This window comes from Jaculus jaculus, chromosome 7, assembly GCF_020740685.1.
Source record: "Jaculus jaculus isolate mJacJac1 chromosome 7, mJacJac1.mat.Y.cur, whole genome shotgun sequence".
Classification (NCBI taxonomy): Eukaryota; Metazoa; Chordata; class Mammalia; order Rodentia; family Dipodidae; genus Jaculus; species Jaculus jaculus.
This window is the reverse complement of record NC_059108.1, coordinates 143,162,285-143,188,713: the sequence shown is the minus strand read 5'-3', so window position 1 is coordinate 143,188,713 and position 26,429 is coordinate 143,162,285. Positions and strand designations below refer to the sequence as shown.

General features: G+C 39.4%; 1 protein-coding gene across 5 annotated transcripts in view; it reads left to right on the top strand.

Moving 5' to 3' along the window:
• Ylpm1 (YLP motif containing 1) overlaps window positions 1-26,077 on the top strand; it is a 93,314-nt gene extending 67,237 nt beyond the window's left edge. For 4 of the 5 annotated variants that reach the window (XM_045153880.1, XM_045153881.1, XM_045153882.1 and 1 more), the window contains 10 exons: window positions 479-541; window positions 633-752; window positions 1,004-1,180; window positions 1,269-1,352; window positions 1,801-1,884; window positions 4,000-4,080; window positions 7,492-7,543; window positions 12,618-12,748; window positions 25,205-25,387; window positions 25,694-26,077. In XM_045153880.1, coding sequence (XP_045009815.1) covers window positions 479-541; window positions 633-752; window positions 1,004-1,180; window positions 1,269-1,352; window positions 1,801-1,884; window positions 4,000-4,080; window positions 7,492-7,543; window positions 12,618-12,748; window positions 25,205-25,351 — 939 coding nt within the window. In that variant the 3' untranslated portion in view covers window positions 25,352-25,387; window positions 25,694-26,077. Of the gene's footprint in view, window positions 1-478; window positions 542-632; window positions 753-1,003; window positions 1,181-1,268; window positions 1,353-1,800; window positions 1,885-3,999; window positions 4,081-7,491; window positions 7,544-12,617; window positions 12,749-25,204; window positions 25,388-25,693 lie in introns of those variants that run through there. The other variant, XR_006638071.1, reaches the window with a different exon arrangement.
• The last annotated feature ends 352 nt before the right edge of the window (window positions 26,078-26,429 follow it).

The following is a 26,429-nucleotide window of genomic DNA, read 5'->3' as shown; positions in this document are numbered from 1 at the left end:
CCCTACCTTAAAAAAAAAAAAAAAAAAGAAAAGTAGATTTGGTTTTATGTGGAAAAAAGTTGTGAAAATATGTGGAAAAAATGTGGTGGTATATGGAATAAAAAGAGAATTCCATGTACCATTAGGAGACTTGATTTGCGTATGTTTAATTTCCTAATAAATGCTAAGTATATATATTCTTTTAAATTTAAATTTACCTTATATTGAAGGATAGAGTATTTGAATAAACCAATACAGAAGATTTCATCCGGATATTTGGGTTCAGTAAAAAAAAAAAAAATCTCTCTCAGGTGTAATAGCGCATACCTTAATCCCAGTACTCGGGTTGCAGAGGTAGGAGGATCACTGTGAGTTCAGGAGCAACCTGAGACTACATGGTGAATTCCAGGTCAGCCTAGGCTAGAGTGAGAGCCTACCTTGAAACCCCCCCCCCCCCCCCCCGCCAAAAAAAATCTCTTTTTCCTCCATTGTGTTTCAGATTGTTGTTATAATGAGAGGATTACCTGGCAGTGGAAAAACACATGTTGCAAAACTTATTCGCGTGAGTATGGGAAAACAGAAAAAAATTAGTTTCTTGCATTAGTGAGCAGCATGTTAATCTTTTTAAAAAATTATTTGACTGTTTGTCTTAGGACAAGGAGGTAGAATTTGGAGGACCTGCACCCAGAGTTTTAAGCCTAGATGATTACTTCATCACTGAAGTCGAAAAGGAAGAAAAAGATCCAGATTCTGGAAAGAAAGTAAAAAAGAAGGTATGGAATATTCCTCTTAGATTACATTCTGAATCTGACTAATTAATAATATTTAATGGAGAATGTGTGCAGAGAGACTTGTTTTTTGTTGTTGTTTTTTGGAGACTACGACTTTCTATTTTCTCTGAACACAAACCTTGGTACTCAAGTGTGGAAGAACTAGTACACAGCCATCATCTATGCTCACTGGGGGAAAGGCTTACCATGGATCTTTTCTTGTCCTAACTCTGGTCTGTTGGTGTGCATCTTAGGTAATGGAATATGAATATGAAGCGGAGATGGAGGAGACTTACCGTACCAGCATGTTCAAAACTTTCAAAAAAACCCTAGATGATGGCTTCTTCCCCTTCATCATTCTGGATGCTATCAATGACAGAGTTAGACATTTTGACCAGTTTTGGAGTGCAGCAAAAACCAAAGGATTTGAGGTAGAGTCTTAAAAAATTTTTTTGAAACATTCTGTTTTCATGTAAGTTTTACAGTTTTTTTGCCTAATCATTACTCATTGTTCCTTAGGTATATTTGGCTGAAATGAGTGCTGATAACCAGACTTGTGGCAAAAGAAATATTCATGGAAGAAAACTTAAAGAAATAAATAAGGTGATTTTCAGAAACATAAGATCGTAGAGTACCCTGCACTATATTCTTTCAGCATTAGCACTGATCCTGGAAGCTCTTTCTCCCATTTTCTGTCAGAGTTTTATTTTTTTTAACCTACTTTAGTCAATCTGAGTGTGAGTGTACGTAGCCTGGCTTCTTGCTACTGACCATCGACAGCTGACAGCAGTAGGTTAGAGTCACCTTGGGAGTCCACTTGAGAAAGGGTCAGAGGGGGAACGGGCACCAGGGCCTCAAGCTGCTGCAGGTGAGCGCCAGATGCATGGGCCCTCTTGTGCGTCTCGCTCATGTGGGTTCTGGGGAGTCGAATCTGGATCCTTTAGCTTTGCAGGAAATGCCTTAACCGCTAAGACATCTCCCCCCACCCCACCCAATTGGTCTTTATTTGGCTATTTTTCTGAGATAATTTCATGCCTACATTTCTCAATAGATGGCTGATCACTGGGAAACAGCACCTCGTCATATGATGCGACTAGACATTCGCTCACTACTGCAAGATGCTGCTATTGAAGAAGTAAGCTTGTACCTTGCTCTCATCATGCAATTTAAATTAAGCAATATTTTTTGCACCTGTTTTTACTTAAAAACTTTAAATCTCCAGAAAAGTAATATGAACATTATAAGAGCACCTACACACACCTTCAGTGATATTTACCAGTTAGTAGTTTTTCCACATTTTTCTCCATGAAAACATACTTAATAATATTATTAAACCATTATTGTGGAGTCATGAGTTAAGTTGAAAACTTCAGATACCATCAACCCTAAATACTTCAATGGGTATCTCATAAGAATGTGGACATTTTATCACAAAATGAGTTAATTAGAAAATTCAGGAAATTTAACAATGCCAGGTGTGGTGGTGCATGCCTTTTAAACCCAGCAAAAATAGGAGGAGGAGTGCTGTGATTTCAAAAAATAACCAAAAAAAAAAAGTAAATAGTAGAGAAAGAAAAATTCCAGATCAGCCTGAGCTAGAGTGAGACCCTACCTTGAAAAACCAAAAAAGAAAAGAAAGAAAGAAGGAAAGAAAGAAAGAAAGAAATTTAACATTGATAAAATGTCATACTGAACAAAATAAATTTTCTCAAAGTAGTTTAAATGCAGTCCATATTCAAATCATTAGCTCTCCCTTTATTATACTTTTTATAACACTGTACAAATCCAGGATCTAACCCATTAATAAAAAAGTAATTTCTCAGCCTCTCTTTACCATGAAAGACTAACGTATTTTTTATGCACATAATAGGCTAGTTGTTTGGTTGAATGTCCCTCATTTTAGGTCTGTCTGTTTTCATATACTTAGGCTTCAACTGAACATCCTCAGAAATGCTGTATGAGTGGGGTTGTGTCCTTAGTGAAATGCATTAGGTTGATTGTATGTGAGATGTCAGTTTATTTCATTGTGGTTTATACATTGAAACCTTGCTTAGAGTAATATATGTAAAGGTTTTTTGATTGTTTTTTTTTCCCTCAGAGTAAGTGATCTGTGAGGATAACTTTAAGCTCTATCAGGATTTAATAATTTCTTGCTTCCCAGTACCTTTTCACTCATTGGTAATTCTTGGTTGAACTAATTATTACTTTAGTGGAAGAAAATCCTTTCAATGGAAAACATTTTCTTCATCATTTGTGTACTTTTTTTGTTTGAGAGGTATCTGTACTGAATGTGGTTTCTATGACAGTGGACACTCCTGTTTTATTTTGACACAGTTGATCACACCCACCATCCTGAAAGCATTTTCATTTTCTCTTGGCTTGGCTTTCCATTTCTCTCTCTAACCATTTCCGTCTAGTCTCCTTGCTGGCTTCCAAGATCTTAAAAAAGTAATTTAGGACTCTATCCTTAACTCAGTTTTTATTATACAAGTAAATTAGATATTTCTGATACAATGGATTTGCTGTTTATGCCCTCCCTAGTAACCTAAATTGTCAGTTATGTGCCTTCAGTAATAAAGCCTGTAATATTACTATCTTAACAGTAACAATTTTGAATGGAGAGATTCTATATGACTTTTATAATTTTTCTTTCCAAATCTCTAAAAAAAAATCATCTTAGTATACTGCAAATTCAAAATTCATCTAAACCTGTTGCTCTTATAGTAAATTCTATTTAAGTTAGAACACCCATTACCTAATTAGTGAAACCATTAATCTTTCCCTTATTTGACCATTTCCCTCCACTGTACCATTAGTTATGTATTGACATTTTACCTTATAAATACCTCTCTAACCCATGTACTCGTTTTTTAAAAAAAATATTTTATTTTTATTTATTGATATGAGAGAGAGAAAGAGGAAGAGAGAGAGGGAGAAAGAGAAAGAATGGGTGCACCAGGGAAAGGAAAAGCCAAAGGACCCAGGTTCGATTTCCCAGGACTCACGTAAGCCAGATGTACACAGTAACACATGCATCTGGAGTTGATTTGCAGTGGCTGAATGCCCTGGTGTGCCTGTTCTCCCTCTTTTTGCCTCTTTTTCTCTAAAATAAAATATTAAAAGAAAAAAAAAGCATGTGGCATGTAACCGTCTGTGTTGTCTTGTGCTCATTTTACATCTTATTGAGTGATTCAACATTTTTCTAAATGTTAACTCAGTCTTTTTTTAAATAATTATTGGCATGTTGTAGGTAGAGATGGAGGATTTTGATGCAAATATTGAAGAACAAAAGGAAGAAAAGAAAGATGCAGAGGAAGAGGAAAGCGAACTGGTAGGAGACAGACCAACCACTTTGAGCAAAGTGTCTCTTTATTGTTAAGCAGTATTTTTATTCAGATCTGTGATCAGATGACTACTGATGAACACTTTTTAGTGATAAAGCTTTGCATAATCATATGTAAGGAGACTTTTGAATTCTTATTTTTCCCTGGACAAAAAGAGCCCTGTAATGTTTAAAAAAAAAAAAAATTAACAGAGTGCTAAGGAAGTCACCTTTGCACTTTCACACATCTATTTTGGGTCTGAAATTCATGTACTTTTACATCTGAAAGGACAGTCTTTTTTCTTTTTCTTTTTTCTTTTTTTCTTTTTTCTTTTCTTTTTTTTTTTTTTTTTTTTTTGGAGGCAGGGTCTTACTCTAGCCCTGGAATTCATGTAGTCCCAGGTTGCCCTCAAACTCACAGTGATCCTCCTGCTTTTGCCTGCCACCCAAGTGCTGGGATTAAAGGCAAGCTGAAAGAGGGGCGCTGTTATAGTCCAGCAGATATGTGGTATCGCCTACCCAGCACATATGCATATTTGTCTCTGCTACAAGATTTCAAAATTCAGTTCTGTCATCTGAGGCAGAAGAACTTACTAAACGGTGAGGCAAGGGGCTGCTGGATTTGTTCTATGTTTATCCTGTTAAGTGGTGGGGAAAATGACTGTAGATGATGGGTTTTATTTAGGCTGATGAGAAACATACAAAATGTAAGCTGTGTACCTTCTCTAAATGCTTCTGATTATACCTGTGGCGGTTTGTCTTACCCTGTCATTCAAGAAAATGCAACCTAAAGGTTATTTTTCAGTGTTTGCTAATGAGGTACAGAGGTTAGCAATGCTTTGGTTTTTCAAATCTACAGTATTACTTGGTTTAGTTGCTACGTCAACTCTTACTAAAATTGTTTCTCATATTTCACTGAAAATGTACAAAACTTGATTCCTACTCCCTAAGTATAGAGTCATGAAACTCGTGTGTGTGGTAGAAAATTCTTGAAAGAAATTGTGTTTTTATGGAGTTGGTGTCGACCTCTACATTCTTAGATTTTAACTGTGGATTAAAAAATAAGCTTTAATGATAATGACAGTTGAGTCTCAGTATTTTTTAATAACGCATTTTTCTTAATCAAGGTGCATTTTTGACACACATACTCTAAAATGTAGTCAAGGAATTCACTTCCAGGTCCATGATATTCTGGAAATGGTTAATGACTTCAGTAACTACTTGTAGCCTGTATGCTAAAAAGCGACCTTGTGAGAAGTCTGCAGTGTTAATAGTTCTCTCTACCTTTTTAATGTGGTTAGCTTGCTGAAACTTCATCTTTTGTGAAGATTTCAGTTGAGATTTGGTTCATTACATCTCATTTGCTTAGATGTAGTCAAACTTGGAGCTTTTAAATGAATGTACAATTACTTTTTGTTTGTGTGTGTGTGTGCTTCTTTGAGGTAGGGTCTCACTCTAGCCCAGGCTGGCCTGGAATTCACTATGTAGTCTCAGGGTGGCCTCAAACTCAAGGTGACCCTCCTACCTCTGCCTCCCAAGTGCTGGGATTAAAGATATGCACCACCACACCCAGTTTACAATTACTTTTTAAGGGAAGCACATTGTAATACTATTTTTTTTCTTCGAGGTAGGGTCTCACTCTAGCCCAGGCTGACCTGGAACTCACTCTGTAGTCCCAGGCTGGCCTCAGATTCACAGCTATACTCCTACCTCTGCCTCCTCAGTGCTGGGATTCAAGTTGTGCACCACCACACGCGGCCCTATATTTTTACATTAGAAAACTGGCAAGGATGCCTTAGACTTCTACCCTGCTGGTCTTGTCTCTTATTTCCAAGTGACCTACCACTTTAAGAAGTGAAAAGATTGTGCAGTTTGAAGGATGAGCAGGATGATTACAACAGGAGAAAATTTACATACTTATTTGCTTAACTTTATGTTCCAAATCTTATAACCTATTCACAGAGCAGAATCCAGATCTTCTACTATTGGAGCCTATCCCAAGAGTAAAAGATTCCTGGAAACTGTTAACCCAGGAGTTATGAGCAATTCTCATAAACTTTGCATTTTCCATTCTGTTCTGATGAATATAGCTGGATAAAACACAAGCTTCATTTAATTCTTCTTTAGGGAAGCATTGTTTGCTTCTTTAGTGCTTCTATGAGCCTAGGAGATAGGACTCATACTTTATAAATATAGTAATTCAGTGATGCTTAAGGTTTTCAGGTGAATTTTGAGATACCATTTGTAAAATTTCCTTAATATTTAACTTTCAGCACCAGTTCTCCAGCATACCTTTGTCTTGGTTTGTTCTAAAAATGTATTTGGAGAAGATGATATAATTTATAATCTGAAATACTACCTAATGATGAAAAGGAATTGCTAGGTCTAGCTTAAAGAATGGAAATGTATAAATTGCAAAAGTTTCCTGGAATCCGGTGATGCTGAAGTAATTCTTCCATAGGAGCGTGTTCTGATGTCTTCAGCATCCCTTTCCGCTGAGCTGGGTGCCTTCTGTTCTGTGATTGCAAACATAGCCAGCAGCAGGAACAGCTCGTGGAAGAAGATGCTGACACCATCAGTGAATCCGTCCTATGGACTAGGTCCTAGCATTAACATTTCTGGGTGCTAGTCTCCAATAGAAAACACAGTCCAATAAGGAAAAAGAATAATGACCAAAAATCAAGACACTTGCTAGGTAGGCACTCTGGGAAATTGGAAAGCACTGCCTGTAGTGATTTCTGGTTTTTCATGTAACAGAAAAACATAATTTCCAAAGATACAAGAAGTACTCTAATTTTCAAATGGTAAAAGAAAAGTGCTCTGAAATTGAGTAACATTAGATTTTGTAAGTTGTAACTGGTACATGGATTGAGTCATTTTACAGTGAGTTGGAACTTCATAGTTGGATAGTTGGGTTTAGATACCAGTCTTCCTTCCTTTTAAGTGCTTAAAATGACTCTAGAATATCAAGTGGCCGTCTTGAAGAGCACTTTTGGGCTTCATGGCTGCAATCACTTGAGATGAGCAGTTGTATTTAGAAGACAGCCTAGCTAGTATTACAGATTTTCTGATCTCTGAGTGCTGTTGGTTCTGGCACAGTAACTGTCTGTATCCATCCTCGTCATAAACGCTGCACATCTGCTCAGACTACAGCTGTGAGTCTTGAAGTGTAGCTGCCTCAAAAGCGCCATCATGACACTATTCTGATCACTACTCTGAAATCTGCGCAGTGAAGTTTGCCCAATTTTGTCGTTTAATTTTCTCAAAGATAATGAGATTATGTTTTTTCTAAGGATATGTTTATAACTAGTGAGTGGAAACTGAATCCATTCCCAATTTTAATGCTTTTCCATTTCAAACGTGTTATGCATGTATGTGTCTCTTTCTAACCCTTCGAGCTTCTCTCTGTGTACGATTTAGGGTTACATTCCGAAAAGCAAATGGGAGATGGACACATCTGAGGCAAAGCTAGGTGGGTATTTCCTTTTTCCTGTTTTTATATGTGATGCCTGGTGGTCATGGTATTAGAGCTTTCCACTGTAAGAAGATTAAATTTTCAGAAACTTCTACTTAAAGCAAGATTTTGGCCTACCTCATTCACATCCTTCCATCTGTTTCACTAGCTTCTGACTTAACTAATTATATCTTGTGACAGGGTGTAAAGAATTTTTTAGAAGAAATGTTTTTAAAATCAGTTACATTTTTAAACATAAATATTTGATAAATTCAGTTAAAAAAACTGTCACTTTGTAACAATAATTTTAATATTAATTACAAATTACTTGCAGCATCTTTTTTAAAAGAATATTTAGCAATAGCCTAAAGTTGAGCATGCTTATGAATACTTTAGATAATAATTATAGTAAATGTTAAGGCTTAAATTTTTAATTAAGACATATATTTCTTATATAATAAGTTTGAGTTTCTATTTAGAGGGAAGTAGATATATAACTCAGATATTTAAGGAGACTATGAGATTCCATTTCAGTTTTCTCTTAAGCTAACTTTAGTGCCAAGTTACAAGGTAAACCACTTAAAAAGATTGTCTAAATCAAGCTTTGGAATTGCTTACTGTGAAGATGTATTGTCAAGTTAAAAAAAAAAATCATGAATTAGAAGGATTCTTTCAGTGATACTGCAAAAAAATTTTTTTAATTACTACACTTAAAGAGAACAATTTACCATGTCAATTAAGATGTATCAATAAAAATTGAAGAAACACTCTAGGGACTTCTTTATTCTGAAAGGTTTGCTCATTATGAAGTGTGACTGCTGGTCCTTGCATTTCTTTTCCTGGTGTTACTTATGACTCCAGAATGGAAGCAGCCATTGAGACATACCACTTCATAGAGTAGCCTAGTCATCTAGTTTCTTCGTTGCTCAGGACGTATGTGATGCTGACATCAGCAGGGAGTGCATTGTAAACAGAGCTGCATGGGGTGTGCTTCCGTCACGCCTAGCCATTTGGGCTAGCAGCTGTTGATCCCATTCTCTCTTAAAAGATAGGTTCATGCAGTGTAGTATACTATATTATTGGGATAAGTGCTTTGCTATAATGTCTAAAAAGTTTTTTTTTTAGCATATATCACATGAAAATTATATTTGCTTTACTGACACATTCTTCTACAACTCTTTCCTTTGTGAGAAATTTTAATAATAACTAAATGTCTTCTTCCCTATACTGTAAGCACTTAGCATTTAAATATATAGGAAAATAGTAACTACAGATTACTTTTAAAAATAATGGTACAAGCTGGGCGTGGTGGCGCACGCCTTTAATCCCAGCACTCGGGAGGCAGAGGTGGGAGGATCACAGTGAGTTCAAGGCCAGCCTGAGACTCCATAGTGAATTCCAGGTCAGCCTGGGCTAGAGTGAGACCCTACCTCGAAAAAGGGGGGGGGGGGAACAGTGGTGCTTTCTGCTCATTTTGACGTTACATAAACTCCATTAAAAGGCTATACTTTTGAAATAACTTGTAAGATTATAAAGTCATTTCTTGTTCTAGTTCTCTAGTGATTATCTTTTGAGACAAAAAGATTGTAAATAAAAATAAAGTAGGAAATGGTAAAAGTGATAACTATTTCACCTAAGCAAATATTCTTCAGAAGTATGACATAGGATCTAAGATAATGGTGTTTTGTTTTGTGTTGTTTTTAACTGAAGCCAATCTATTTTCTACTTTCCTTTTCAGTTTCTAAGGAGAAAAGAAAATGATATTTAGTTATAACCGCTAAGAAAATATTATTAATTTCTAGAAAATATGGCATGTCTACTATTTATTTCTTAGAAAGTAGTTCTTACAGAGACTTTATTGATTTAAAGACAGTATTAGGTAGTGAATTGCAGAAGTGAATTTCACTTAAATCCTTTTAGTATGATACCACAGATCAAGAAAGTGAATTCTGACATGTTTGTAGTTGATTTTTTTGCTTGGCTTTAATAGGAATGACAATGATGCCTTTTTATTTAAGGGCTTACATCTTGTGCCACTCACATCTTTAGAGCTAACCCTATCGTGGAGGAAGGCAAATTGATTGTGGGCTTTCTTGAAAGTGTTTGATACTTTGAGATTGGCCCATTAAGAAGTTTCTTCTCTTCCCTCACAAGGATCTTTATCTGAGAGTTAGCCTATTTATGTTGCCTTTTGTATCACAACAAATTTAATTCATTTGATTGCCAGGTACAGTTTACTTCCCTGAGTACTCTACCCACATCCTTAAATTACTTTTGGCAACATGATTATGCTAAGATGGAAACATATTAAGCTTTAGCAAGCAGTGTTACAAATTGAATGAAAAGATCTGAAACTAAGGAAATTTGATTCACTGATGAGTCTACCTGTAAGAAAATAAGCTTACCTATAGTCTTTCAAGTAGCTGATGAGAACTCATTGCAGAATCGTGATCTGTGCTTAGTATACAGTTCAGCCTATGTCTGTTAAATTGGAAGCAACATAATTTTAAAACAGTTCCAAACAGGCCTGAGCTGTATTGGTTGTGGTTGTCACAGAGTGGTTGAAGGTTGCCTGTCCAGTGTTAGTCACACCTGACTGCTCTTTCCCAGTTGAGGCACAGACATGATAATGTAAGAGTTGGGTGTTACTTGCCACATCAGATGCTGGGATTCCAGAGTGAAGCTACCTCAATTCCAGTGACATGATTATAGTTTCTCAAGCTTGTAAGAACCACTTTGAGACTGCTGTCATCCTAACAGGTTTCTCTCCTATAAAATACTTTTGCTTTTGTCATCTCAATGTCACTTGTCTACTTAAGAGTTGTATATTGACCTACATGTTAGACAGACTCATCCCTTCACAGTTGGAATGTAATTGTTATTTGTATAGGTACATAATCCTTGTATGTTCACCTTGGATAGATTTTTCAAATACTACTTATATTTAGAAAATACTTAGATATGCCGGGCGTGGTGGCGCATGCCTTTAATCCCAGCACTCGGGAGGCAGAGGTAAGGGGATCGCCATGAGTTTGAGGCCATTCTGAGACTATGTAGTGAATTCCAGGTCAGCCTGGGCTACAGTGAGACCCTACTTCAAAAGGAAAAAAAGAAAAAAGAAAATACTTAGATGTATCTAAAGAATTTTTCTGTTGTGCTATAATAATATATACTTTTAAACATGTGGTAAGACTCTGTAACCTACCAAGTTGGATTATAAACTTCATCTTCATCTTAAAACTTTAATCTGTTGAAACTCAGTCCTCTGAAAATCATTAGTATAAGTTATTGAACACTAGTCTTTCTTCTGTAATTAACACTGCAGATTCCTCTTCCCTCACTCTTTGCCATCCATCTGTATGTTGGGGTTTCCATTGTGCCATGTGGATGAGATGTGAGCCTTACTTCAGTACTCAGAAGGAAACTTCAAACATACTTGCATGATAAAATTTCAAATTATAAGGGCATACTAACTTGACATGCAGGCTCTTTTGGACTTCATGTTGGAAAATAGAACACTGGGTCTGTAATTCCTGCACGTGCTCAGTGCGTCAGGAAGCGCTCTTGTAGTCTCCACGCTGCCTTTCTGCACTGCCGCCGGGCCGTGCTCTGTTCGCAGAAGCGCAATGAGAAGTGCGTTAATATCAAAGTCGATTGCATTAAGTTTGGAAATCCTTGAGGCGTATTTAATGAGCATGGTGGGGCTCCTGCTTCTTTATAATACTGTGTTCATGGTTGAACTAGGATCCGTTTTATTGCTTATAAAACCTCATTAATTTTCTGGTGCCATATTCTGTCCTTATACAGTCAAGGGATCATGTATTGTGTGGCCTGTAGTTCAAACCATGTGGTACAGCATAGGATTTATAGAGATAGAAGACTGGTTTTGTGTAATCATCCATGTGAAAATTTTGCCAAAACATGATCATAAAATTTTCTTGAGTTTTGTAACATATTATTAAATTGCCTTGATGATTTTTCAATAATAATTGCTTTTGTAGGGGAAGGGTTTGGGAACTGAAAGCTTTGCCAATTATACAAAATCTGGTTTTTAAAGTTTGTATAGTTAGTTGTATGTGAAACTTGTGTATGTGAGAACATAATTCACCCTCCTTCCATTGCACTTTTCATATCAAGTTCTCTCTACTTAGTGCCTTAAAGATTTTTATTGTACACATACTACATCCTTTGTGGAGGTTAAAGAAGTGCGGTTGTCATGTATTTCCGAAAATCTTAGGCTTTCCTTTGTTGCCTTTTTAAATAATAGTGTGTTTATATAGCATCAGGTAATTCAAGTGCTTCATTGTAGCTAAACATGTATATATGCATAGAGTTTCACATCTGTATTCAAAATCATTATTAATAACCAATAAAAAAGACAACACATTTTCATTGTGTATCCTTCTTTAAGACACCTAACTTCATATTTCATAAGTTCTGATTTCCTGTTCATTTATTTGATTATAGTTGTGAGCTCCTGGGAGGTTAACTCCTCAAATTCTGGTTTTTGAAAGAAATCCCAGATCTGGTCACTTTGACTGACTAGCTCTTAGCCTCAAAGTGATGAACAGTATATCTAAAGAAAATGGTGATTGCATGTAGACATCTTATTCATAAACATTAACTCATGATAAATACTCTGAGCCAAAACCCTAAGAAGCATAAATGTAAATACCTTCGTAAGCGTTAGCTCTCTTCTTTCAGTTCTTCTTTCTGCCTGATTTCCGTAATGTGGCACCTGCCACACGTGCTTGCAGATGAAATACATGGTATTAATATCATGTAGCAGTTTGAAAGTAATCTTCAGAGAAACCCAAGTTTTCCTTCAGAACATTGGAGTTGAAGTTTGATTTTTCTGAGGGTGGGTGGCCAGGAAACAAGGAACCGTTATCATAATATAGTGGCTACCATTACAAACATCCAGTCAGACAATGGAAATTGCACAAAATTTGGTATTGTTTTAGCCAAGAAGATGTTGCACTGAAAAAATGTGGATATACCTTCTGAAAATACTTCAGCCTTCCTTTTCCTTTGTTTTGTGCTATGTACAAATTCACACTTTTAATGCTGCTGCTCTGTGTTTGTCCCTCAGACAAGTTGGATGGCTTGAGGACTGGCACTAAAAGGAAACGAGACTGGGAGGCGATTGCCAGCAGAATGGAGGATTTCCTTCAGCTTCCTGATGACTATGAAACTCGTGCATCTGAGCCTGGGAAGAAGAGGGTAAGAGACTTGTCAACAACTCAACAAATGAACAGCCCATTTCAATGACATTTGGTTTTAGAAAGGTATATGTGGGTGTTCATAAGAATGCTAATTTAAGGTGTATTCTTTGGTCATAAAAGAAATGAAGACTGGATAGATGGCTCAGTGGTAAAGGTGTTTGCTTGCAAACCCTAAAGGCCTAGGTTTGATTCCCTAGTACCCACATAAAGTCAGATGCACAAGGTGTCACATGCATTTGGAGTTCATTTACAGTGGCAGAAGGCTATGGGGCACCTGTTCTCTATTATCTCCCTCTTTCCCTTCCTCCCTCTTCCCAAATAAATAAATAAATTTAAAAATTCTGAAAAAAACACCCAAAGTCCTATCGGCCAGGTATGGTAGCACACGCCCTTTAATCTCAGCACTCAGGAGGCAGAGATAAGAGGATCACCATGAGTTTGAGGCCACCCTAAGACTACATAGTGAATTCCGGACAGCCTGGGTTAGAATGAGACCTTACCTGGAAAAACCAAAAGAAAAGAAAATGCTTTTTCAAACTATGAGACCAAATGGTCTTGCCCAAGACAAAAATATAAGAAAATAAAGATGGTTCAAGAAGAAAACTAAATTTTTTGTTGTTGCTTTTTGACAGTCTTACTTATATAGCTCAAGTTGGCCTCAAACTTGTAATTCTTCTATGTCCACTTTACGAGTACTGGGATTTAGATGCATGTACCACCCTGCCCAGCACCGAGTAGTCAGCTTTTAAATAATACAAAAAAGATAAGTAAATTAGGAACAGAGAATTGGCTATTAGATATGGCAACATGGAGGTGGTTTTATTTATAGATGCTTTTTAAAATTTTATTTATTTTATTTATTCGCGAGAGAGGCAGAAAGAGAAAGGGCCTTCAGCCTTTCAAATGAACTCCAGACATACACACCACCTTGTGCATCTGGCTTATGTGGGTCTTGGGGAATTGAACTTGGGTCCTTTACTTTGCAGACAAGCAACTCAACCATTAAGCCCTTCCTCCAGCCCTATTTATAGGTTTTTTGTTTGTTTGTTTGTTTGTTTTGAGTGACAGAAAGAGGCAGAGAGAGAGAAAGGACGCATCAGGGTCTCCAGCCACTGCAAACAAACTCCAGATGCATGTACCACCATCTATCTGGCTTACATGGGTCCTGGGGAATCAAGCCTCAAGCCAGGGTCTACAGGCAAGCACTTAACCACTAAGCCATCTCTCCAGCCCCTATAATTTTGTATAGATAAAGACAGAAGCCAGATGTACCAGGGGGATCACATGTGTCTGGAGTTTGCTTGTAGTGGCTGGAGGCCCTGGTGCACCTATTCTCTCTTTCTCTTCTTCTTCTTCTGTCTTTTTCTCTCTCTCAAATAAATAAATAAAATATTTTTTAAAATATTTAAATAGCTGGACATGGCGGCACACGCCTTAGTCCCAGCACTCGGGAGCCCAAGGCAGGAGCATTGCCATGAGTTTGAGGCCACCTTCAGACTACAGAGTGACTTCCAGGTCAGCCTGAGCTAAAGTGAGACCCTCCCTTGAAAAAGGAAAGATGTTATTACACTGTTGTGAACAGGGTTGTTTTTTAATTTTAATTTTATTTTTAGTGAGTCCTTTTGGATTTTTTTTTTTTTACTCTTTATTTACAACCTCTTGTTAATCTTTCAAAATAAATAATATTCCTTTTTTTTGGTTGTTTTTTTGTTTTTTGTTTTTCAAGGTAGGATCTCACTCTGGCTCAGGCTGACCTGGAATTAACTATGTAGTCTCAGGGTGGCCTCGAACTCACAGTGATCCTCCTACCTCTGCCTCCCAAGTGTTAGGATTAAAGGCGTGCACCACCACGCCCGGCTTACTCAAAATAATATTTCTTTTAAAGGGCTACTGTGTACCATCATTTGTCTCAGTCCCTGATGAATGTGAATGCTACTTCCGTATTAGTGCTCATACGAATACTGTGGTAACAGTCATGGTCCATATGTCTTGTCCTCTTCCTTCCTTTGAACCTCCCTTTAGTTTTTCTTCCCTTTCCTCTTGGCAGAGCTCCTCTTGTTGTAGGCCATAACTCAAAATATTCCTGCCTCCTCCTCTTCTTCCTCCTAGAGTGCTGGGATTAAGGGCACAGTACCACACCTATTTTGTCTTTTAGCAACTTTTTGTAAATGTTTCTCTAGGGCAACTTTTACTCAACTTGCAAGATTATAGTAAGTGACTTATCATTCAGACAGATAATAAGGTTAGTTTCCCTAAAGGTCACATCTGTTTACCTGTATTTTAAGTAACTGCTTATTTATTTGCAGTACTGGGGGTAGAATTGGCACCTTATACATGCCATCTAAGCACTCTCCACCTGGCTGCATCTCTGGCCTTTTTGTAATTTTTGAGAACAAGGTCTAAGTTACTTAGACTAGTTTCAAACTCAATCTTTAGCCCAGTCTGTTCTTAAACCTGTGATCCTCTTGCCTCAGTAACAGTAGCTAAGGTTACAGGTCTGCACCACTAGGTCTTGCTTGTTTTTTGTTTGGTGTTTTTGAGGTAGGGTCTCAATGTAGTCCCAGGCTGGCCTTGAACTGGGATTAAAAGCATGCACCAACCACTCCTAGCTGTGTGTTGATTTGAGTCAGGCTCTCACTGTAGCCTTGGCTGACCTGGAACCCCCTCTGTAGCCCAGGCTGGCCTTGAATTCACAGCATCCTCTCCTTCCTCAGCCTCACAAGTTCTGGGACTAAAGGTGTGAGCACACCTATTTTTGCTTTTTATTTATCTTATATATAACAAGTTATATCCTTTCATCTCCTCACCCCTGTTCCCTTAACCATGGGGGGCCCTCCTCAAAGGGGTTATGGGATGATGGTATTCACTATGGGGTCATGAAGGCCTCAGTCAGTCCCTATGGGATAATGGGGGACTGTGCCCCAGGAAATTCCTACCCACTCTGAGGCACCTAGAATCTTTCCACCCCCTCTTCCACAGTGTTCCCTGTGCCATGGCAGATCTGTTGGAAGTCTGATTTGGTATTAAATTCTCTCTGTAGCCTCTGAATTTCTCATGCCTGGCTTCTGCTTAAGCAGATTTATTTATTTATTTGGGGAGGGGGGGAGGAGTGTGTGTGTGTGTGTGTGTGTAGATACCCCAGAGCTTCTTGCCACTGCAAAATGAGCTCCAGATGTATGTGCCATTTTGTACATCTGTCTTTATATGGGTAAACTTTTGGCAGCCAGATAAGCCCACAATTTTTTTTTAATTTATTGATTTTTTTGTTGTTGTTGCTATTATTTTAAAAGGTGTGAGGTTTGGGCTGGAGAGATGGCTTAGTAGTTAAGGCACTTGCCTGCGAAGCCTAAGGACCCAGGTTCAATTCTCCAGGTTCCACATAAGCCAGATGCACATGGTGGCACATGCGTCTGGAGTTCATTTGCAGTGGCTAGAGGCCCTGGTGTGCCCATTCTCTCTCTCTCTTTTTCCACATACACCCCAGTCTCAAATAAGTCTTTAAAAAAAGAAGAAAAGGGCTGGGTGTGTTGGCGCACTCCTTTAATCCCGGCACTCGGGAGGCAGAGGTAGGAGGATAGCCATGAGTTCAAGGCCACCCTGAGACTCCATAGTGAATTCCAGGTCAGTCTGGATCAGAGTGAGGCCCTACCTTGAAAAACCAAAAAAAAAAAAAAAAAGAAAGAAAGAAAGAAAAGGTTGAAGTTTTATGGTTTTATGTTCCTTTTTATTTTATTTAGTTATTTTTGGTTTTTCAAGGTAGGGTCTCGCTCTAGCCCAGACTGACCTGGAATTCACTATGTAGTCTCAGGCTGGCCTCGAGCTCAAGCGCTGGGATTAAAGACATGCGCCACCATGCCTGACACCTTACTGATTGATTGATTGATTGATTGATAGATAGATAGATAGATAGATAGATAGATAGATAGATAGATAGATGTATTTTTTTTTAAATATAGGGTCTTGCTTTAGTCCAGGCTGACTTGGAATTCACTCGGTAGTCTCAGGGTGGCTTTAAATTCATGGTAATCCTCCTGCCTTTACCTCCCAAGTGCTGGGTTTAAAGGCATGAGCCACCATGCCTGACTGACTTTTTAAAAATATTTTATTTATTTATTTATTTATTTATTTATTTGACAGAGAAAGAGGGAGAAAGAGAATGAACATGCCAGGGCCTCCAGCCACTGCAAACAAACTCCAGGTGCATGCACCCCCTTGTGCATCTGACACATGGGGAATCGAACCTGGGTCCTTTGGCTTTACAGGCAAACGCCTTAATTGCTAAGCCATCCCTCTAGTACCCCCTTCTTGATTTTTTAAAAATATTTAATTCTTATTTACTTATTTGAGAGAGGGAAAGAGGCGGGGGGGGGGAGAGAATGGGCACACCAAGGCTTCCAGCCACTGCAAACGAACTCCAGATGCATGTGCCACCTTGTGCATCTGGCTTACATGGGTGCTGGGGAATCGAACCGAGGTTCTTTATCTTTGCAGGCAAGCACCTTAACCGCTAAGCCATCTCTCCAGCCCCCTTCTTGATTTTTTTAGTAAGAAGATTGTACTCTTACATCCTCTCTCCCCACCCCTAGTCTACTGAGGGTCCTCCTCAGTGGAGGTATTAATATTCATTGTGGGGTCCTATAGGCCAGTCATTATCTGTTGTGGGGTGGTGTCTCATAACTCCACCTACCTTGGGGCGGTTACAATCTTTTTGTTCCTTCTTTCTCAATGTTCCCTGAGCCTTGGCAGGTGTGTTAGAGATCTAATTTAGTGTTGAATTTTCTGTAGACTCTAGATGTCTGTTTTGGTGAGGTTTAAGTGACCACTGTGTCTGTCACCATCTCTCTGGAACTGGTTTTAGGTTAGCAGCGAGAGCAGTACTCCGGTCACCACTTCCTCTGCAATGCCCTGGGCCCAGGCAGATGTGGTGGAGGTGACCTGTCTTGGGGTGGGCAGTCAACTATGTATTTTGGATGCATTGATGTATACTGGATCTCCACAGTATTCTCCACCATCTGTAAGATAAAACCTTCAACCAGAAGTGAGGGCACCTTGGATTAAAGGGGATAAACATAGTTATTATAAAGACTTATTGATGTATGCCTACTCTTCTCAGCCAAAGAGCAGTGGTTTATAACATCTTTTTTGTTTTTTTTTTTTAATTATTTTATTTATTTATTTATTCGAGAGCAAGAAAGGCAGAGGGAGAGAGAGAAAACACAGGTGTGCCAAGGCCTCCAGCCACTGAAAATAAACTCCAGACGCATGTGCCACCTTGGGCATCTGGCTTACATGGGTACTGGGGAATCGAACTTGCAACCTTAGCCTTTGCAGGCAAGCACCTTAGCCACTAAGTCATCTATCCAGTCCCATCTTTGTATATTTTTTAATGTATTTTCTCAGTACTTGACTATTAAATTTTGCTGTAAGAGAATAAAAATGTCGATAAAATACCATTACAATAGATACCATTTCAAAGAATCCAGGTTTCAAAACTTTCGAATACTACAGACACACTTCATTGCCAGCCACCCTTGTCTCTGTAGCTTGAAGAGATGGCCTGCCATCTGTGCCCAACCCCACTCAAGGAATTCAAGGTTCAGGCAACAAAAGTAGGAGCGGCTCAAGCTGAGTGTCGTAGAGCATGCTTGTTCTCCCAGCACCTGAGAGGTGGTGGCTGGAGGGTCAGAAACTATCTCTAAACAACAGAATCAAAGTAAAACAAAAAGAACCCTGGGTGGTGGTTCATGCCTGTAGACCCCGTATTTGGAAACTAGACAGGAGGATTATCTATGATTCAAGGCCAGCTTGGGCTACAGAGTAGATCCTATTTGAAACACATAAAACACATTAAAAAAAAAAGTCAGGGGCTGGAGAGATGGCTTAGTGGTTAAGGTGCTTGCCTACAAAGCCTAAGGACCCAGCTTCGACTCCCCAGGACCTACATAAGCCAGATGCACAAGGGGGCACATATGGAGTTCATTTTCAGTGGCTGGAGGCCCTAGCATGCTCATTCTCCCCTCCCCCCACACCTATTTCTATATCTCTCTCTAAAATAAATATAAATAAAATATTTAAAAAAAGTCAGAGAAGTGACTCTACTTGGGAAATGGCTTGGGAATTATAGTACTGGTGACAATGAATAATTTGAAATAAGAAATCTTTTCCTGTATTTGTACTTAAGTTATCACTGTCTTCAAAAAGAGGGTTCTCGGCTGGAGAGATGGCTTAGTAGTTAAGGTGCTTGCCTGCAAAGCCAAGGGACCTAGGTTCAGTTCCCCAGTACTGGGTCTACAGAGTGAGTTCACGTCAGCCTAGGCTAGAGTAAGACCCTACCTCAAAAAACAACAACACAATAAACCAAGGTGGAGAGATGGCTTAGCAGTTAAGGTGCTCGCTTATAGTGCCAGTGGACACGGGTTTGATTCCTTAGTACCCACATAAGCCAGATGCACAAGGTGGCGCATGCATCTGGAGTTCATTTGCACTGGCTAGAGGACCTGGCATGTCCCATTTTCTTTCTCTCTGTGGTTACAAATAAATAAAAATAAAGCCAGGTGTGGTGGTACACACCTTTAATCCTAGCACTTGGGAGGCAGAGGTAGGAGGATTACCACGAGTTTGAGACCACTGTGAGACTACATAGTGAATTCCAGACCAGTCTGTGCTAGAGAGAGACCTTACCTCAAAAAAAAAAAAAAAAAAAAATTAAAACAAGGTGGAGAGTAATGAGAAAATTCACCTGAAGTTGACCTCTGGTCTTCATATGCACATATACCCAATACATACACATATGCACCTGCATGCACACTACATGTACATACACATAATAATGTTTTCTTTTAAAAAAAATATTTTTAACTGGGCGTGGTGGTGCACTCCTTTAATCCCAGCACTCGGGAGGCAGAGGTAAGAGGACCACCATGAGTTTGAGGCTACCCTGAGACTACACAGAGAATTACTAAAGTAAGATCCTACCTCGAAAAACCAAAAAAAAAACAAATTTATTTTTTAATTATTTGCAAGCAGAGAGAGAGTGGGCATTCCAGGACCTCCAGACACATGCACTGCTATGTATCTAACTTTATGTGGGTACTGGGGAATTGAACTGTGGTGGTTAGGCTTTGCTGGCAAGTGTCTTAACCTCTGAGCCATCTCTCCAGACACATTTTCTTTTAAACATATACTTCTGAGTTTTTAAAAATATCTATTTGAGAGCTGGAGAGATGGTTTTAACAGTTAAGGTGCTTGGCTGCGAAGCCTGAAGATTGAGATCTAATTCCCCAGTACGCACGTAAGCCAGACACACCACGTGATACATGTGTCTGGAGTTCGTTTGTAGTGGCTAGAGGCCTGGCACATCCATTCTCTTTCTCTCTTTCTGCCCTTTTCTCTCATTCTCTCAAACAGAATTAACTAATTAAAATTTTTAAAATATCTATTTGAGAGAAAGAATGAGAATGAGCAGTTGAAAGAGGCCCTGGCTCACTTGCCTGCACATGTGCGCGTGCATGCTCTCTCTCTCTCCCCTCCCCCCCCTCTCTTTTCCCGTCCTTGTAAGTAAATACATTTGTTTTTACTTTTTATTGTTTTGTTTTTATTTTTATTTATTTATTTTTGGTTTTTCGAGGTAGGGTCTCACTGTAGCCCAGGCTGACCTGGAATTCACTATGGAGTCTCAGGGTGGCCTTGAACTCACGGCAATTCTACCTCTGCCTCCCAAGTGCTGGGATTAAAGGCGTGCGCCACCACACCCGGCTTTGTTTTGTTTTCCAAGGTAGGGTCTCACTCTAGCTGAGGTTGGCCTAGATGTACTCTCAGGGTGGCCTTGAACTCACGGTGATCCACTTACCTTTGCTCCCTAGTGCTGGGCTTAAAGGTGTGCGCCACCATGCCTGGCGAAAAGTAAATACATTTTGCCAAAAGTAACAGCATGTGGTGTACTTGAATGTTTGAGGATGCCCTTGGGCATGGATTTAAATTTACTGTGAGCAGATTACTTTTTCTTTGTTGGTCAATGTGGTTCTGTGTGTCTGTCCTACTCTTTGTACATGATAATTTTTTTAAATAAAATGTATATTCTTAATCCCAAGTGGACCTAAGAGTTTATATGAGAGGAGCGCTCCGCACCGAAACATCTCTATCACACCTTCCAAGGCTCAGGGTCCTTTATGAAAGAAGTGGTGGAAAGAATGTAAGAGCCAAAGGAAGGGTAGGACTCCTTACAACGTGCTCCTCCAGACACAAAGTGGGCTGGATATCCATGACCTCACAGTGCCTGACACTACCTACACAAGACCATCATAACAGGAGGAAAAGATGACATCAAAATAAAAGAGAGACTGACTGAGAAGGGGAGGGGGTATGATGGAGAATGGAGCTGTAAAGGGAAAAGTGAGGGGGAGAAGGAATTATCATGGTTATTGTTTGTAATTACTGGAAGTTGTCAATAATAAAAATATGTTTTAAAGAGTTTATGAATTCACCAAAAGTGAATTTTTATTTATTTTATTTTATTTTATTTTATTTTATTTTATTTTTTTGGTTTTTCAAGGTAGGGTCTCATTCTAGCCCAGGCTGACCTGGAATTCACTATGGAGTCTCAGGGTGGCCTTGAATTCACAGCGATCCTCCTACCTCTGCCTCCCAAGTGCTGGGATTAAAGGCGTGCGCCACCACGCCCGGCGAATTTTTTTTTTTTAGGTAGGGTCTCATACTAGCCCAGGCTGACCTGGAATTCACTATGTAGTCTCGAACTCACAGCATTCCTCCTACCTCTGCCTCCTGAGTGCTGGCAAAAGTGGATAATTTTTTTAAATGTAGTTTTATTCATTTATTTGAGACAGAGAAAGAGGCAAAGAGAGAGAATGGGCGTGCCAAGTCCTCCGGCCACTGAAAACTCCAGATGCATTTCACCACCCCACCACCACCACCACATCTGACTTACTGGAGAGTCGAACCAGGATCCTTTGGCTTTACAGTCACATGCCTTAACCACTAAGCCATCTTTCCAGCCCAAAAGTGAATTTTTGATGATAGCTCAGTAGGAGACACTTGCCTGCCATGCACAAGACCCTTTTTACAATCTCCAGTACAGCAACAAAAAAGCCTTCTTGGTGGGTATTTGAAGAAGAGTTCCCAGGGGAAAAAAGGTCCACAGCATCTGGGCATGTTAGCTCGTACCTTTAACCCCAGTACTCGGGAGGCTGAGGTAGGAGAATTACTGTGAGCCTGGGCTAAAGTGAGACTCTGGCTTCAATACCCTGCCTCCCCCAAAAAAATCACACACCCATGTTAAGGATTGTGTAAAGCTGAGTGATAATTAGAACTCTGTGATTATGGAAGCTTGGGAAGTTGTCGGTTTCATGCGGAATTGTCTTAGGCTATCTTTAGTCCCCTTACTAACCATTCATTGCCCACTTCTGTGGCAGTAATCTTTCAGAAAGTATTAAGATAGCACACCACTGGTTTTCTCTAACCCAAAAGCTAAAAATGTCATCAGCTAACGTCTGTGATGTATGACAGAAATGTCCTTGCTTTGTTATAACCTGCTTACCTAATGTCCCAACACACCCTTATTTGAAGAAAAAAGAAAATACCCTATGACTTTGTTTTGTTCTGTGACTATAAAATCTTCATGAAACCACAGCCACATTGGAACATGTGATTCAGAACAACCAGAATCTGTGTTCCCAAACCATATCCCTCATTCACTATTCAGTTCATGATTAAACTTATTTCCTTAGAGGTGAGGTATACCCCACAGATTGGTATATTTCGGTTTTTCAAGGTAGGGTCTCACTCTAGCTCAGGCTGACCCGGAATTCACTGTGTAGTCTCGGAGTAGCCTTGAACTCATAGCAATCCTCCTACCTCTGCCTCCTGAGTGCTGGAATTAAAGGTGTGTGCCACCACACCCGGCTAGATTGGTATATCTTTGTATACCAATGTCCTTGTTATTTACTAGGCTTGTTACAAACTTAGGTCACAAGTATCCCTTGGTTCATTTGTTTATTTTTTTTCCAGGTAGTCTCTCACTCTAGCCCAGGCTGATTTGGAATTCACTATGTAGTTTCAGGCTGGCCTTGAGCTCACAGCAATCCTCCTACTTCTGTCTCCAAGCTACAAGTGCTCTTTTTTTTAAAGAGGAGGGGGACAACAGTTAAGACCCTTGCCTGCAAAACCTAACAACCTGAATTCAGTTCCCTAGTGCCCATGTAAAGCCAGAAGCACAAAGTAGCACATGCATCTGGAGTTTGTTTGCATGCCCTGGTATGCCCGTTCTCTTTTTGTCTCTCTGCTTGCGAATAAATAAATAAAGTAAAATAAAATATTTGCCAGGCGTGGTGGCACATGCCTTTAATCCCAGCACTCAGGAAGCAGAGGTAGGAGGATTGCCATGTGTTCAAGGTTCCCCCTAGGAATACATAATGAATTCCAGATCAGCCTGTGCTGACCCCACCTTGAAAAACAAAATAAATAAATAAATAAAAAGGGGGCCCTAGGCTGGCCTGAAGAGATGGCTTAGCTCTTGCCTAAAAAGCCAAAGGACCCCAGTTTAAGTTCCCAGGACCCACATAAGCCAGAGACACAATGCTGTGCATGTTCCTGAAGTTTATAAGAAAAAACCAAAAACAAACAGACAAAACTGCCGGACATGGTGGAACACACCCTTAATCCTAGCACTTGGGTGGCAAAGGTAGGAGGATCACTGAGAGTTCAAGGCCACCCTGAGACTAGAGAGTGAATTCTTTTTTTTTTTTAATTTTATTTATTTATTTATTTATTTATTTGAGAGTGACAGAGAGAGAGAGAAGGAGAGAGAGAGAGAGATGGAGAATGGGCACGCCAGGGCTTCCAGCCACTGCAAACGAACTCCAGATGCATGCGCCCCCTTGTGCATCTGGCTAACGTGGGACCTGGGGAACCGAGCCTCGAACCGGGGTCCTTAGGCTTCACAGGCAAGCGCTTAACCACTAAGCCATCTCTCCAGCCCGAGAGTGAATTCTTGGTCAGCCAGGACTAGAGCGAGACCCTACCTTGGTGGGGGAGATAATAGTAATTAAACTTATGTAGTATGATATATCTGCATATACAATTTTACATGTGTGTAGTATATATATGTATTGTGCATGCACAAATTTGCACACGCACACACCCTTGTTCTCACACATGCAGAGGCCAGAGGAGAGCATCAGGTGGCTTCCCTTTACGGCTCTTCTTTTTTGTTTCCTTGAGATGAAGTGTTTCGCCGAACCAGGAGTTACTATTCTTTTCCATTCAGATTGGCTGACCAGTGAGCTCCAGAGATTCTTCTGTCTCCACTCCCCATAAGACTAGAGTCACAGGAGTGTGTGGCCATGCCTAGCTTTTTACGTTGGTGCTGGGGATTGAACTCAGGCCCTTCATGCTTGACTAGCAAGTGTTGTTAACTGCTGAGCCATCTCCCCATTCCCATCTGCATATATTTTTTAAACTTACTAATACATTTTGTGTATGTGTGTGTGTGTGTGTTCATCTTTAAAAAAAAAAATCAGTAGCAATAGGAAATATTTCCAGACCGTATATCTGCCATTGTAATCTTGCCATGAATAATGATATCAGTTGAGTTAGTGAATCTCTCTAGTTCATGAATGAAAATAATAATACTAGCTCCTTGTTTTTTCTCTGATGAAATTTTAAGAATACTTACTATGTCAAGATAAATAAAACCTACTCCTTGATCTAAGATGTTTATATTCCATACATATAATATGTGTATGTATAAATAGGTAATTACAATATAATGTGGAAATTCAAATTTAAACATGTCAATATCAAGACATTTGGAAAAGGAAAAATGGGATAAACCAGAGAAAGATGACTAGATTCATGCCAGGTGGACAAGGCCAAGGCAAAGATGTTTCCAGAAGAAAAGTTAGTATCTGCAAAGTTACAGACATATTCTCTGAGTGCTAGAAGAATATATGTGCTGCTTTAGGTAAATGCCGCAGGCACCTACTTGCCAAAGATGCCACAGAATAAACAAGCTGCATCAGGTGGGGCCTAGGTAGGGGGGAGTCTGAAGCAGGTAAGAGTCACACCTGTATTTTAGGAAGATCAGTAGGGCAGAAATAATTGGAGGCAGTGAACAGACTCAGGAAGACAGGAAAAGACTTAAGATATATGGCTTTTTCCAGTTTACTTGGGTTAAATTTTAGGTTTTTCTTTTTTAAACTGTTTAAATAGGAGAGAATATTGGTGCACCAGGGCCTCTTGCCACTGAAAATAAACTCCAGATGCATGTCCCACTTTGTGCATCTGGCCTTTTGCTGGGTACTGGGAAGTTGAACCCTGGGCTGGCAGGCATTGCAAGCAAGCACCTTTAGCTGCCAAATCACTAAATTATCCAGAAAGAAGGGGACTTTTGTGTTTCTCACCCCTCAAAGAGCCCAGTCTAATGCTTTGTTCTCTTTAGGTGAGATGGGCAGACCTGGAAGAAAAGAAGGACGCAGATAGGAAAAGGGCCATAGGTTTTGTGGTCGGACAGACTGATTGGGAGAAGATCACAGATGAAAGTGGTCACCTGGCTGAAAAAGCCCTCAATCGAACCAAATATATATGAGCCTTAGTTTTTGAATGGAATCATTATTCCTCTAAGGTAAGGGTACCCAGCCATATAAATAGCCTACTGTGTGGTTGCTTCAAAGGGTTTAAGAAGACAGCATGCTTTGCTAAAATGCTCTTTTTCTAGTTCTGAACAAGTAAGTATGTACTAGTTGCTAACATAGACTATAAAAACAGAAAACAATTCTTTTATTACCCAGCCCACTTACAAAAATAACTGACTTGAGAAAAGCTTGGGGTCTGTGGTCTTGGGCAGGGTGGGGTGATGTTAGGATACTGAGGTCTGCTGAGCCTTCTGCCTATTCTTTCCTGGAGTGACCATGTTTTCTTTTCTTTGCAGGTGGTTCGCTTTGAGGTGATCAGAAGCCAAGGCCTCATGGAGCATCTTTGTGTCACCTTGCTTCTACATTTTAGATTTTGTTTTGTTTCTACTGCTTCAGTTTTTAAAGTTCTCCAGTGTCCCCAAGAGGTTTTTAGAATCTTGCTGTACCCAAGCAAGACATTAATTTTTCTTATAACTGTTTTGGGGAGGGAGGGTTAGCTTAAACTGCTGAAGCCAGGTGGGGTCCACTGGAGGGTTCCAACAGAGAATTTTCCCTCCACTGTACAATATCATAGACTTTCTCTATCCTCATTGCTTTGTGGCTGTTTTGTTTTTTACTGTATGTAACTGGTAGCTGATTGTATTAGGATTAAAAACAATAAACTTTCACGATAAAGCCAATGAAATTCATGGGCTGTTCAGCATGGGCCCTTTTCTCTTACTTTCTTAGTTCAATTTTATTGCTTTTTAAATACAGTGTGTCCTAACATGATAGCTGAACAACCTCAAACCTCTTTCTCATTGAATATTAGCTCAATAGTTTGATAGCACATTGTAAAACACAAGGTTCAGTGATGTTTAATATCCTCGTCTTTGTTTTATAGTTGATTTCTTTTTCTATCTTTGTGTCTTACAGACTAAAATAGAGACCAAGTTGAAATATTCATCAGTTCCCTGGAATATGTCTCTTCTATAACATTTTCTTTTGGTTGGATGGAAGGGTTCTCTCTCTGTTCTTCCCTCTTCATCTCTA